General features: G+C 46.6%; 1 protein-coding gene across 3 annotated transcripts in view; it reads right to left on the reverse strand.

Moving 5' to 3' along the window:
• Positions 1-457: 457 nt before the first annotated feature.
• The window catches only part of LRRC38 (leucine rich repeat containing 38), a 33,426-nt gene continuing 20,981 nt past the window's right edge, over positions 458-12,902 (reverse strand). Inside the window, exons 1-2 of one of the 3 annotated variants that reach the window (XR_006551112.2) lie at positions 5,595-6,062; positions 1,920-2,055 (exon numbers count right to left, since the gene is read on the reverse strand). Coding sequence is in view for 1 of the 3 variants with exons in the window: in XM_006074469.4 (XP_006074531.2) it covers positions 1,802-2,055 (254 nt within the window). In the remaining 2 variants the exon portion in view is untranslated. Of the gene's footprint in view, positions 2,056-5,594; positions 6,063-12,902 lie in introns of those variants that run through there. The other 2 variants (XR_006551113.2, XM_006074469.4) reach the window with 2 other exon arrangements.

Consider the following 12,902-nt stretch of genomic DNA (forward strand, 5'->3'; position numbering starts at 1 on the left):
TGGGGGAAGGAGAGGGTAGACCACGTTGAGAGAGTAGCATCGACATATATACACTACCATGTGTGAAACAGACAGCTAGTGGGGAGCAGCTGAACAGCGCAGGGAGCCCAGCTCAGTGCTCTGTGATGACCTAGAGGGGGAGGATGGGGGTGCGGGTGGGAGGAAAGCTCAAGAGGGAGAGGCTGTATGTATCAGTCAGTCAGTTCGGCCATTCAGTCGTGTCCGACTCTTTGCAACCCCATAGACTACAGCACACCAGCTGTCCCTGTCCATCACCAACTCCCAGAGCTCGCTCAAACTCATGTCCATCGAGTTGGTGATACATATACACATAGCTGATTCATGTTGTTGTACAGCAGAAAACTACACAACATTGTAAAGCAATTATACTCCAATTTAAAAAAAATAAATGTCAGTAAGAACTAAAAGTGAAAAAAAAATTCAAGGGGAGCAACAAAGAAAGAAACATAAGGAATATATTATGGGAAACAATGGAGAGATGATTCCCAGAAATATCCCAGGAGCTTCTCACCAGTCCCCTGTCTAAGTGTCAGTCCCCAGCAAGATCCGATGATGCTAATACCCATCACCTTGCATCAACCTGCCGGGTGTGTGACATCGTTTCATACCATCTCTGAATCAAAGCACTGCATTCCACATCCTGGAAAACACTGCCTGTCACAGCCTATGCTCCAAAGAAATGTCACACACACCCTAAGGCCACTGATGTAGGTTTTTCAGAAGCCAAGTCCCAGGGTTGTTTTTTTGTTTTTTTTTTTTAACATTTTGTTGGTCCAAGGTAACCTGCTTTTTGGAATCCTGGCCTCCAGGAAAGTTTATTGCAAGTTCTGGAGATGACAAGTCTGGAATGGTGCTGGCACAGAATGAACAGGTGATATTTAGCGGAGGTGGGACTCACGGTTGGGGGAGGTGTCAGGGGAGGTGGGAACCACCTGGCTGTACTTTAGAGGGAAGACTCTGAGCAGATCGCAAAGGTATGAGTCAACTGTCCTTCCTTTATGAATTGCTACCTTTTAGGATCAGAGGAGGATATGACAACCCACTCCAGTATTCTTCCCTAGGAAATCCCATAGACAGTGGAGGCTGGTGAGCTACAGTCCACAGGGTCACAAACAGTTGGACACAACCAAGTGTCTAAACAACAACAGCAATCTCAGGATAACCATCAGGGTTTGAATTCTGTCAACAAAGTTTTCCTGACCCACTCACCAAAACAGAATGACAAACACCCTTTGTCCAGGTCTTAGCTTTTTCCTCAGTGCCACTTTAACCAGACATGGGTTGGTTCTCTGCAAAACATCTCAAGGTGGCTGAAGCCTATTTCAGGAACAGAAGTCCTGCTCCCAGGACTTTAATTCCAGTCCCCACCATCTGGGCTGCTGCCTCTGGGGATGAAGGAGAGGCTGCCTGGTCTCCCAGTCCAAGTAGGAGAAATGGATAGGACAAAGTCATCTTTGCAGGTCAGGCCTTCCAGTCTTCACATCCCCTACGCTGTTCTCAGCTGTCAGCTCCAAAGCCTGACTCAGCCGTCTTCGCCCAGCGCACACATCTCAAGCCACGAGGCAGGCTCTTCTCTGGGAATCCTTCCTTGGCTCCTCTACTCTGCGGATTCTAAACTCCGAGATCGGAGGTCTTACCAGATACAGCCAGGGGCCAGGCTTGAAGCATGCACTCCTCTGGTCACTGATGGTCAGTTCTCCTCGCTTTCAGCATTTCCCTCTCTTCTCGGAGGGGAGCCACTGGCTGGGGTTCAGGAGAGTGAGGAAGGGTTGGGGATGGCTCAGTCGTCCTCATCCTCATCTTCGTCCTCGGTGTCCTTGTTGGGGGCACACCTCTGGAAGCACTGCACCACGGTGGCCAGGAAGAAGCTGGAGATGATGGCAGCAATGGAGACAGCCACGCCGGAGAAGATGATGACTAACAGGTCTGTGAGTGAGAGGCTGAACTTGCACTCGCTGAAGCTGGCCTCCGACAGCTCGTGCAGGAATATCCTCCTGTTCTCCATGGGCAGGGAGCACTGGATTTCATCCAGGCCTGTGAAAAAGGCAGGAAGAATGAGAGAGAGGTTTAGACTGTGTCTCAGGATGGCCCAAAAGTCAGCAAGGTGAGTGCTGACCAAGTGCAAACCAGGTGCATCACCCAAACACAAAAGGGGGACAAAGCAGACTTGAATGCAATTTAGACTGTTTCAAAAGGCCTCACAGTAATCACATGGCAGAATCCAGAATGTGCTGGTGTCCCTTGACCCGCTTCAAGACAGGGGTCCCCAACATCCAGGTCATGGACAGGTACCTCCTATCAGATCAGCAGCAATATCAGATTAGAAGTGAAGTGCACAGTGAATATAATGCACTTGAATCACCCCCAAACCATCCATCCATCCCTTTGCCCACCCCCGCCATCAGCCCGTGGAAAAATTAGTCTTCCATGAAATCAGGCCCTAGTGCCAAAAGGTTGGGAACCACCTTTAAGGCATGGCACTCTTGATTTTGAATCACTAAGAATGGTTGATGGAAGGGAATATCATCTTTTTAGGGTTTAGAAGCTCAGTAGACCCTAATCCAGATCTGATAATATCCAACCTTGCGGGTGGGGCAGAGGCAGTGGGATGTATAGGGCCAATGCCAACCAATGATAGCACACTGCAGTTTGTAGGGTAGCTTTCCAAGAAGAATGCCAGCCTCCTTTTCACTGCTACCCAGGCGAAACTGAACAAAGAATCAGTGTAGCATCACAGAGACTGCACTCACTACCCTAGAAGAGTAGTGGGGAAAATAAGCCTACATCCAAAGGTGACCTTCAGTTTATAGTTAGGAAGCTGGCATGAAGTTCCTGTGTGCTTCAGAAGCACCTGAAGACTATACTGAAATTCAGATTCTCAGGCTCCACCTCCTGAAGAATCCAATTCAGCAGGTTTGGAGTGGGACCCTAGGCTCTGCATTTTTAATAACCATGAGATTCTGATGCTGCTGGTCCCCAAGGCACACTTGAGAAACATTATCTTCTAGTTGATGAGGCAGAGTGTGAGGGGTTTTGAGAGAGTTCCTGGCACACCCACCCCACTACAACCAGAGAACTCCTTGCAATCTCTGTCTCATATATTGGGTTCCCTTTAAGATCTCACTTGAAAAGTGAGATTAAAAATAAGTTTTAATCTTGCTTGCTAATTTAAAAAGAAGTTTCAAACCCACAGGCCCCCCAAAATATTACACCTGGATATGTGCTAAGAAAGTGCTTCATCAGTTTAGTCACTCAGTCATGTCTGACTCTTTGAGACCCCATGGACTGCAACATGCCAGGCCTCCCTGTCCATCACCAACTCCTGGAGTTTACTCAAACTCATGTCCATTGAGTTGGTGTTGCCATCCAGCCATCTCATCCTCTGTCATCCCTTTCTCCTCCCACCTTCAATCTTTCCCAGCATCAGGGTCTTTTCAAATGAGTCAGTTCTTCACATCAGGTGGCCAAAGTATTGGCGTTTCAGCTTCAACATCAGTCCTTCCAGTGAATATTCAGGACTGATTTCCTTTAGGATGGACTGCATAGCAGCGACAATAAATGCAATCTAGAGCTTACCAGGGGCTTCCCTGGTGGCTTAGACAGTAGAGAATCTGTCTGCAATGCGGGAAACCCAGGTTCTATCCCTGGGTTGGGAAGGTCCCCTGGAGAAGGAAATGGCAACCCATTCCAGTATTCTTGCCTAGAGGATTCCATGGACAGAGGAGCCTGGTGAGTTACAGTCCTTGGGGACACAAACAGCCAGACATGACTGAGCGACTAACACACACACACATACACACACACACACACACACACACACAAAGCTTACCATAGGCCAGGCACTGTTCTAAGCACCTCACACATAACAAATCATTTAATACTCACAACTCCATGAGACAGGTCCTGCTATCATCCCCATTTTAAAGATGAGGAAACAGGTTCAGAGAGGTAAAGTAACTTGTCCAAAGCAGCACAGCTAGTAAGCGGCCTAGCTTTAACTCAAATAATCTGCCTCTAGTAGACCTGCCCTATAGCCACTGTGCCTCCAAAAGGAACAGAAAAGGGATGTGGGGCTGGAAAAGATAGACAAGAAGACACGGGCCAGGGGGCACAGGAAGCTGATGCTGCCTTCCCATGACTGCCACCAAGAGGAATGGTGGCGACAGAAGTTGTCGGTCACCTGGGGGTGAGGGACACGTTCCTAGTGTAATGGGTTTATGACATTTTAGATACCTCTGGAGGACTGCTCCCCTATCAGTAAACTGTTCCTCCTGGGGTGCCCCATCTGCCATCAAGCAAAGTGGGAGGGCAGCTAGAAAACTGCAGGTTGGTGAATTTTACCCCTTCCACTTACTTGTAGGAGCCTAAAGCTGAGACTTGTCTGGGACAAAGGACCATCTTTAGAAGGGGTGGTCAGTTAAGGTCTAAAGGATGAGAAGGAACCAGCCATGGAAGAGTCCAGACAGAGAAGAAGGAAGCTGGTAAAGAACTCAAGATATGGGAAAAGGTTCACCTGGGGCTGCAGAGTGAGCCAAGGGGAATTGAGCAAGAGCTGGGGTAGGAGAGATGGACATGGGCAGAGCCCCTGAGATCCCGGTCTCCAAATAAATACTATGAACTGAGGCCCACCTCCACCAATCCTGTTATGGACTGGACTAAACCTCCCCACACCCCAAATTTATGTGTTGAAGCCCTAACATGACTATATTGGGACACCAGGTCCTTTAAGGTCTTTATGAAGGTAATTAAGTCTAAATGGGGTCATAAGGGTGGGGCTCTGATCAGGACTGGTGTCCTTATAAGAAGAGACAGTAGAGAGAGCTCTCTCTCTCTGCACGTGAAAAGTCCATGTGAAGACACTGCGAGAAGGTGGCCATCTGCAAGTCAGGAAGAAAGACCTCAGCAGAAGCCAACTCTACCCACACCTTGATCTGGACTCCTAGTCTCTGGAACTGTGATAAAATAAATTTCTATTGTTTAAGCCCCCCAATCTGTGTTATTTTGTTATGGCAGCCCTAGTAGACTAATAACAGTCCTCACTAGACACAAATAAAAGATATAGATTTGTGTTAGTATTAAACAATTGTTCATTGTTCAATTAAAAATTAAATTAAACAATTAAAAATTGTTTAATTAAATTATTTTAAACAATTAAAAATTAAATTAAACAATTAAAAATTGTTCATTACCAAGCATAATCTACACATCCTGATGTATATACAATACGAACTATATATTAATACAAAGTCAAATTACTGCCATATTTCACAAACTTCAAATATAAGAAAATGTATAATAGTAAAATGCATGATATTAAATGAATAAAAAGATCAGCTGTGTTTCTGATCTGGAAGAGGAGAGAAAAATAAACTAGTAGTAACTAACATTCATACTGCCTTACTACATGCAAACACTATTTTAAGTACTATATGCATATTAACTCTGAATTCTCACAATTATTACTACGCCCATTTTATGGATGAGAAAACTGAAGCACAGAGAATCCATATACCTTGCCTTCAGCAACACAGTTTCACAGAGATGTGAAGACACTGTTTTCACATTAAGCTCACCTGCCTGCAATTTCTGTTTACCTTTGACTTCCTCTCCGTTCTCAGGAAAACTTCAATTGTTCTCTTTTTCAGTGCTTCCTGGTTTCAGAAAGCTGCCTTCAATCCATCTCCATGGGGTACTTCCTCACACCTCACTAATTAGCTGGTTTTTATTGTGTATCTTTCCTTCTATCTCAGAAATGGAAGATGGAGGCAGACTGGCTGAGCGTCACCTTCCTTCTGCCCTCACCCACCTTTTATGTAGTCTATAGCCAACCCACTGATGTTCTCCTTCCAATGGGGACCATTGCCTAGAGACCAGATTCACGTTACCTCCTCTCCCCGAATCAGTGCCTACCTTAGATATCCAAGGAATTACCTGGACCAGAGCTCTGCAGGTTTCTCCAATTTACACTTGACAATGTTTCTGCCTATTTATTTTATTAAGCCAAGCTTTTGCTTACCTCTAAGCCTTTTAAAGGAGAAGGCAATGGCACACCACTCCAGTACTCTTGCCTGGAAAATCCCATGGACAGAGGAGTCTGGTAGGCTGCAGTCCATGAGGTCGCTAAGAGTTGGACATGACTGAGTGACTCCACTTTCACTTTTCACTTTCCTGCATTGGAGAAGGAAATGGCAACCTACTCCAGTTATTCTTGCCTGGAGAATCCCAGGGATGGAGAGCCTGGTGGGCTGCCGTCTATGGGGTCACGCAGAGTCGGACACGACTGAAGCGACTTAACAGCAGCAACAGCAAGCCTTTTAAATGCAGTTAAACAAAACCAGAGACCTTTAAAAGAGAGTTTTAGTGAGGTTCCCTTGCAGACACTGTTTTCTTCAATGGAAAATCAAGAAAATCAATTGATTTGCCTCTTCTTAGCATCCACCCCAGCCCTCCCCAAGGATATTACAAAAGTAAACAAGATGGACACCAACGGACTGCATGAAGCCCAGGCAGTTTCTAAAACCAAGGTAATATTTGCAATTTTCAAAGCCATAATAGGTCATTATGACCCAGAGAAAAGGTCCAGAAGTCCTTTTTTCAATGAGCTGTATTAACTGGCCAACAACCACCCCCAAAAAACAACACAAGTCCACAAAGCCTGCCATTTAAATCCACCTTTGCCGATCGCAACTCCTCAAGTTGATTCTGATTTCTGTAAGTTCTTTGTGCCTTGAGATTAGACTTGGCATTTTTACAAAGAGACACTTTTAGAAAATGTCATCTCCGATTTCTCTGTGGCTAGAGAAAACAGGCTTGTTTGAAAAACACCACACACAAGCCCACCAGGAGTGGGAGGCTCTGGACGCATGCTTGATGAAGCCATCACGATAAGACATACTGACTTAATGGGTTTTTTTATTTCACAAAGGGCAGAGAAATGAGAGTCAGCAGGGCCCAGAGGAGGGGGGCAGGGCACCACTGTCAGGCCGTCTAAGGACACATTCAAGGCTGGCTGCAGAACTCAGGAGCTGGGGTCATCTTTCTCTGGGGTCACCTCTTCTCTCCAGCAGGAGTTACTCGTCCAGGGTTTCTCAACCTCGGTACTACTGACATTCGGGCCTAGATAACTCTTTGGTGTAGGGGCTGTCCTACACACTGCAGGATGTTATCATTGTCCCTGCCTTCTGCCCAGTAGATGCCAGCATCCTTACTCAGTGTGACAATCAATAATGTCTCTAGACAGTGCTACATGTCCCCATGAGGAGGGCAGGGAAGGAAACAGAATTTCCTGGTTGAGAACTGCTGCTTTCAACTGAAATGCTCAGCTAAATAGATAACTTTCTAAGGCAGGGCTACTGTTAGCTACTAGGCACACATTTAGTTGTTAAATGGCTTTTTAATTCATGCATTAAACAAAACTGGTATGGCTTTATGCTAGATACAAAAAAAATAAGAAAGGAGAAAAAGGCAGGAAGGAAGAAAAAGGAAGGAGTGCCATATTGCAAATGGCTGGTCCCAACTGAGTCAAAACTGGGTAGAAAGCAGAACTAAGAAAGTCCAGGGGAGACCCAGAGGCACCCTGGGAAGATTTCTAAAAACAAAGACATACACATCTCCCAATCCAGTGAGCCCTCACTCACTTCCCAGACTGCGAAGAATGCGCGTGCAGGGGGTAGATAGCACTTATTGAGCACCTACTATGTTCTGATGCAGTGCACACCCCTTAACACATGACACATAACTGACCTCCCTTGGGGAGGTGAGTGGCATTATCATCAATTCATAGGCGAGGAAGCAGGCCTCAGAAATCTTGGCAATTCATGTAGTATTGAATAAGGAAAGCCCGAATTCAACTTACCCTCTCAGCTCTGTTTTATTCCAAAGCCTGTGTTTTTCCTGTCACCTTGTATCTAGCATAAAGCCTTTCCTGTCACCTGTGTTGCCTGTAATGCTGAAGAAAGAGACACATTCAGCCTCAAGAAGCTTATAATCTGGCATGCCTGTGTGTTCAGTCATCCAGTCGTGTCCTACTCTTTGTGACCCCATGGACTGTAGCCCACCAGGCTCCTCTGTCCATAGGATTCCCCAGGCAAGAATACTGGAGTAGGTTGCCATTTCCTCCTCCAGGGCATCTTCCCAACCCAGGGATCAAGCCCACGCCTCCTTTGTCTCCTGCATTGATTGACAGGTGGATTCTTTACCACTAGGCCAGCTGGGAAGCTATAGTCTGACAGAGGAGCCTCAACTTAAAAACAGCAAGCAATGGAGAAGATGATGCATGATTGAGAATTGAGTATGGGCTTTACAAATTCAGAGAATAAAGAGCTGAATGTCTGGAAGATAGGATTAGTATTCATCCATATTAACGGAATAAACGAGTTATCTTTGAGTTGGGGGATCATTGGAGAGGAATGAGAAATGTACTGCAGGTAAGAGGCCTGAGTAGAATCTGGACGTGTGGGTGAGAAACAACATGAGATACGTCCTTCTAGGCTACTGTGTGCATGCTTAGCCGCCCAGTCGCATCCAACTCTTTGCAACCCCATGGACTGTAGCCCTCCAGGCTCCTCTGTCCATGGGGATTCTCCAGGCAAGAATACTGAAGTGGGTTGCCATCCTCCAGGAGATCTTCCCAACCCAGGGATGGAACCCAGGTCTCTCACATTGCAGGCAGATTCTTTACCACCTGAGCCACGAGGAAGCCCAGTACTGGAGGATCAAACCTGTGTCTCTTAGGTTTCCTGCACTGGCAGGCAGGTTCTTTACCACTAGCACCACCTGGGACATCTGGGCTAGAACAGCACCCCCTAAATACATCTTCCCAAGTGACTGTTACTGGTTGATGTCAAGTGGCTGCATGTGGAGTCACTGGAGCATCACTGCAAGGAATTGAGAATCTGGATTAAGAGATTAAAGGAAGGCAGCCCTGAGCCAGGATCAGGCTGCAATAGCTTTTTAAGCTTTTTTTTTTTTTTAATCAACTCAACAATTGTTGTTTAGTCGCAAAATCATGTTGGACTCTTTTACGACCCTATGGACTGTAGCCCTCCAGGTTCCTCTGTCCATGGGATTTCCCAGGCACGTGTATTGGGATTGGTTGCCATTCTCTTCTCCAGGGGATCTTTTCAACCCAGGGATCAAACCTGTGTCTCCTGCATTGGCAGGTAGATCTTTTACCACTGAGCCATGTGGGAAACTCCAACTCAACAACAGTGGTCTTTTATTTTAAGCCTCTTAAGAAAACATTCAAATCAGGAGATAAGGCAATGCTGTCACACAGAGACAATTGTCAGGCTGCCCTAATGAGACAGGACACATGGCGTGAGCCTGCTCACTCATTCATGTCACCTGATGGCCCCTGTGCAGGCATGTGAGCTTGTAACCCCCTGGGCAGTGGGTTTCTACATGTCCTGCATCCCAGAGGTAGCCAGGAAGTGCAAGACATGGGCAGAAGTTGAGGGTAAAACCATCAGCCCATGACTAAGATTGCTTAGAAGCCTAGAGTCTAGAGCTATGGTCCTCAGGCTTTTGAATTTTACATAGTAGTAAAAAATTTTAAAGTAAGAAATAGATGAGATTGACAGAGGACTGCAGCTGATAATTCTGTTCAGTTAGGACATCGAGCACACACACACACACACACTATCATCATTTTATAAAAGATAAAATTTGTACATCTGTACACCATTAAAGTAGAGACATCATTTTGCTGACAAAGGTCCATATAGTTAAAGCTATGGTTTTTCCAGTAGTCAGGTATGGATGTGAGAGCTGGACCATAAGTAAGGCCGAGCACTGAAGAATTGATGCTTTTGAATTGCAGTGCTGGAGAGAAGACTCTTGAGGGTCCCTTGGACTGCACGGAGATCAAACCAGTCAATCCTAAAGGAAATCAACCTGAATGTTCATCAGAAGGACTGATTCTAATGCTTGGTTACATGATGCGGAGAGCCAACTCATTGGAAAAGACCCTGATGCTGGGAAAGATTGAAGGCAGGAGGAGAAGGGGGTGACAGGTTGAGATGGTTGGATGATGGTGATGGATGGTCCATCACCGACTCGATGGACATGAGTTTGAGCAAACTCTGGGAGACAGTGAAGGACAGGGAAGTCTGACGTGTTACAATCCATGGGGTTGCCAAGACAGGGAAGTCTGGTGTGCTGCAATCCATGGGGTTGCCAAGAATCGAGCATGACTTAGCAACTGAAAAACAACAACATGAATAAAGACAGGGTCGGAGAGCATGGCTCACCTGTGTGGCCATAGGAGTTCCTAAATCATCTCTCCAAAGGGACCAACTGTCCCACCTAATGGCCAATGGTGCTGGACAAGCACAGGGCCCTCCTTTGCAGGACAAAAGTCCTTTTCCCTAAATTCATCATCAGATACTTTGCAGCTGCCTGAAAAGAGGAAGTTTCTCCAATGCTTTTCCCTCTTGGGAGGTGGAAACATTCACTGCTCTTTGGAAACAGGTGGAACAGAACAGAGCACCCACAGAGAGTGAGGGCCAATCAGTTCACCCCTGCAGCCTTATAGAATAGTCTGTCAAGCACTGCATTGTCTGTAGGGGTATGTGTGAGTGCTCAGTCACTCAGTCATGTTCGACTCTCTGTGGCCCCATGAACCGCAGCCCTCCAGGCTCCTCTGTCCATGGGATTCTCCAGGCAAGAATACTGGAGTAGGTTGTCATTTCCTTCTCCAGGGGACCTTCCCAACCCAGGGATAGAACCTGTGTCTCCTTCCTCTCCTGCATTGGCAGGCGGATTCTTTACCACTGAGCCACCTGGAAGCCTCTGTTGCATTGTCTATGCTTCTGTAATCTATAAAACCGGAGAAGGCAATGGTACCCTACTCCAGTACTCTTGCTTGGAGAATCCCATGGACGGAGGAGCCTGTTAGGCTGCAATCCATGGGGTCGCTAAGAGTCGGACACGACTGAGCGACTTCGCTTTCACTTTTCACTTTCATGCATTGGAGAAGGAAATGGCAGCCCACTCCAGTGTTCTTGCCTGGAGAATCCCAGGGAAGGCAGGGCCTGGTGGGCTGCTGTCTATGGGGTTGCACAGAGTCAGACACGACTGAAGTGACTTAGCATAGCATAGCATAGCATAGCCACGCAAATGGGAGAAGGCAATGGCACCCCACTCCAGTACTCTTGCCTGGAAAATCCCATGGACAGAGGAACCTGGTGGGCTGCAGTCCATGGGGTCGCTAAGAGTCAGACATGACTGAGCGACTTCACGTTCACTTTTCACTTTCCTGCACTGGAGAAGGAAATGGCAACCCACTCCAGTGTTCTTGCCTAGAGAGTCCCAGGGATGGGGGAGCCTGGTGGGCTGCCGTCTATGGGGTCGCACAGAGTCAGACACGACTGAAGTGACTTAGCAGCAGCAGCAGCAGCATCTATAAAACAAGCTCCATGGCTAGTACTGTAGTGACTCCGGTTTGCAGACAAATAAACAGAATACTATTTACGATACCTGCTTCCGATTCCCCAGAAGAGAAATGATGGAGCCTGGATTTGGAGTCATTATCCTCCCCTTTAGCCTTAAAAATGCTTGAACAAGTTTTTGTGGGGATACTGAGACCCCGTAGGTCACAGACTTTAGCCAAAGCTGCACAGGAAACTTATAAACTCAATCTAGAACCCTCACTACCTCCAGTGGAGGCCCAAGGCCAGAGTCCTCAGTGGGGAGAGGTCATTTAAGGGTTTAGGTGTTGTCCTAACTTCCTAGGGCTGCCATAAAAATTATCACAAACTGGGTGGCTTAAAACAAATTCATCCTCTCATAGTTGAGGCCAGAAGTCCAAAATTAAAGTGCCAGTACGGCCAGGCTTCCACTGAGGGTTCTAAGGGAAAATTCTTTCTGGCCTTTTCCAGCTTCTGGTGACTCGTGGCATTCCATGGCTTGTGGCAGCATCACTCCAGTCTCCACCGCTGTTTTCACAAGACTTTCTGCTCTGTAACTCTTTCTGCCTTTCTGCTCTGTATTTGACTGACCAAACCAGTCAATCCCAAAAGAAATTAACCCTGAATATTCATTGGAAGGACTGATGCTGAATCTGAAGCTCCAATACTTTGGCCACCTGATTCAAAGAACTGACTTACTGGATAAGATGCTGATGCTGGGAAAGATTGAGGGCAGGAGAAGTGGGCAACAGAGGATGTGATGGTTGGATGGCATCATTGACTCAATGGACATGAGTGCGAACATAATTTATGAAGGACAGAGAAGCCTGGCTTGCTGCAGCCCACAGGGTTGCAAAGAGTCGGACACGACTTAGGGACTGAATAACAACAACAGTCTCTTTCACATCTCTCTCTTTCTCTTACAAGGATGCTTGTCATTGGATTTAGGGCCCATCCTAAATCCAAGATGATCTCATCTCAAGATCCTTAACTCAACTATATCTGCAAAGATTTTTTCCAAATAAGGTCACCTTCACAGGCTCCAGGTATTAGGGCTTAAACATATCCCTCTAGGGGATGCAATTCACCCAATCGAGATGTCTAGCATGTAACAATCATCCTTCAGCTTTTTACACTCCATTTCTACTCATATGGAGTCTGCTTTCAGATTTGATTTTGGGCAATCACCTCTTACCCGCTGGGTATGTCTTGTCCAACTTTCTTTCTTCATTTATTTTTTGGCCATACTGCACAGCATGTAGGATCTTAATACCCTGAATGGGGATTGAACATGCAACCCCTGCAGTGGTCGTGTGGAGTCTTATCAACCAGATTACCAGGACAGTCCCTTGATGTGACTTTCTTAAAATGCATGACCCCTCGCCCAAGTCTCTCTGACCCAGCACACTGAATCTTGTGTGGACTGACCAAAAGCATGGCCGGAGCCCACTCAATCCAGCAGCCCCGCCCTGC

The sequence above is a fragment of the Bubalus bubalis genome, chromosome 5 (genome assembly GCF_019923935.1).
Source record: "Bubalus bubalis isolate 160015118507 breed Murrah chromosome 5, NDDB_SH_1, whole genome shotgun sequence".
NCBI classification, from domain to species: Eukaryota; Metazoa; Chordata; class Mammalia; order Artiodactyla; family Bovidae; genus Bubalus; species Bubalus bubalis.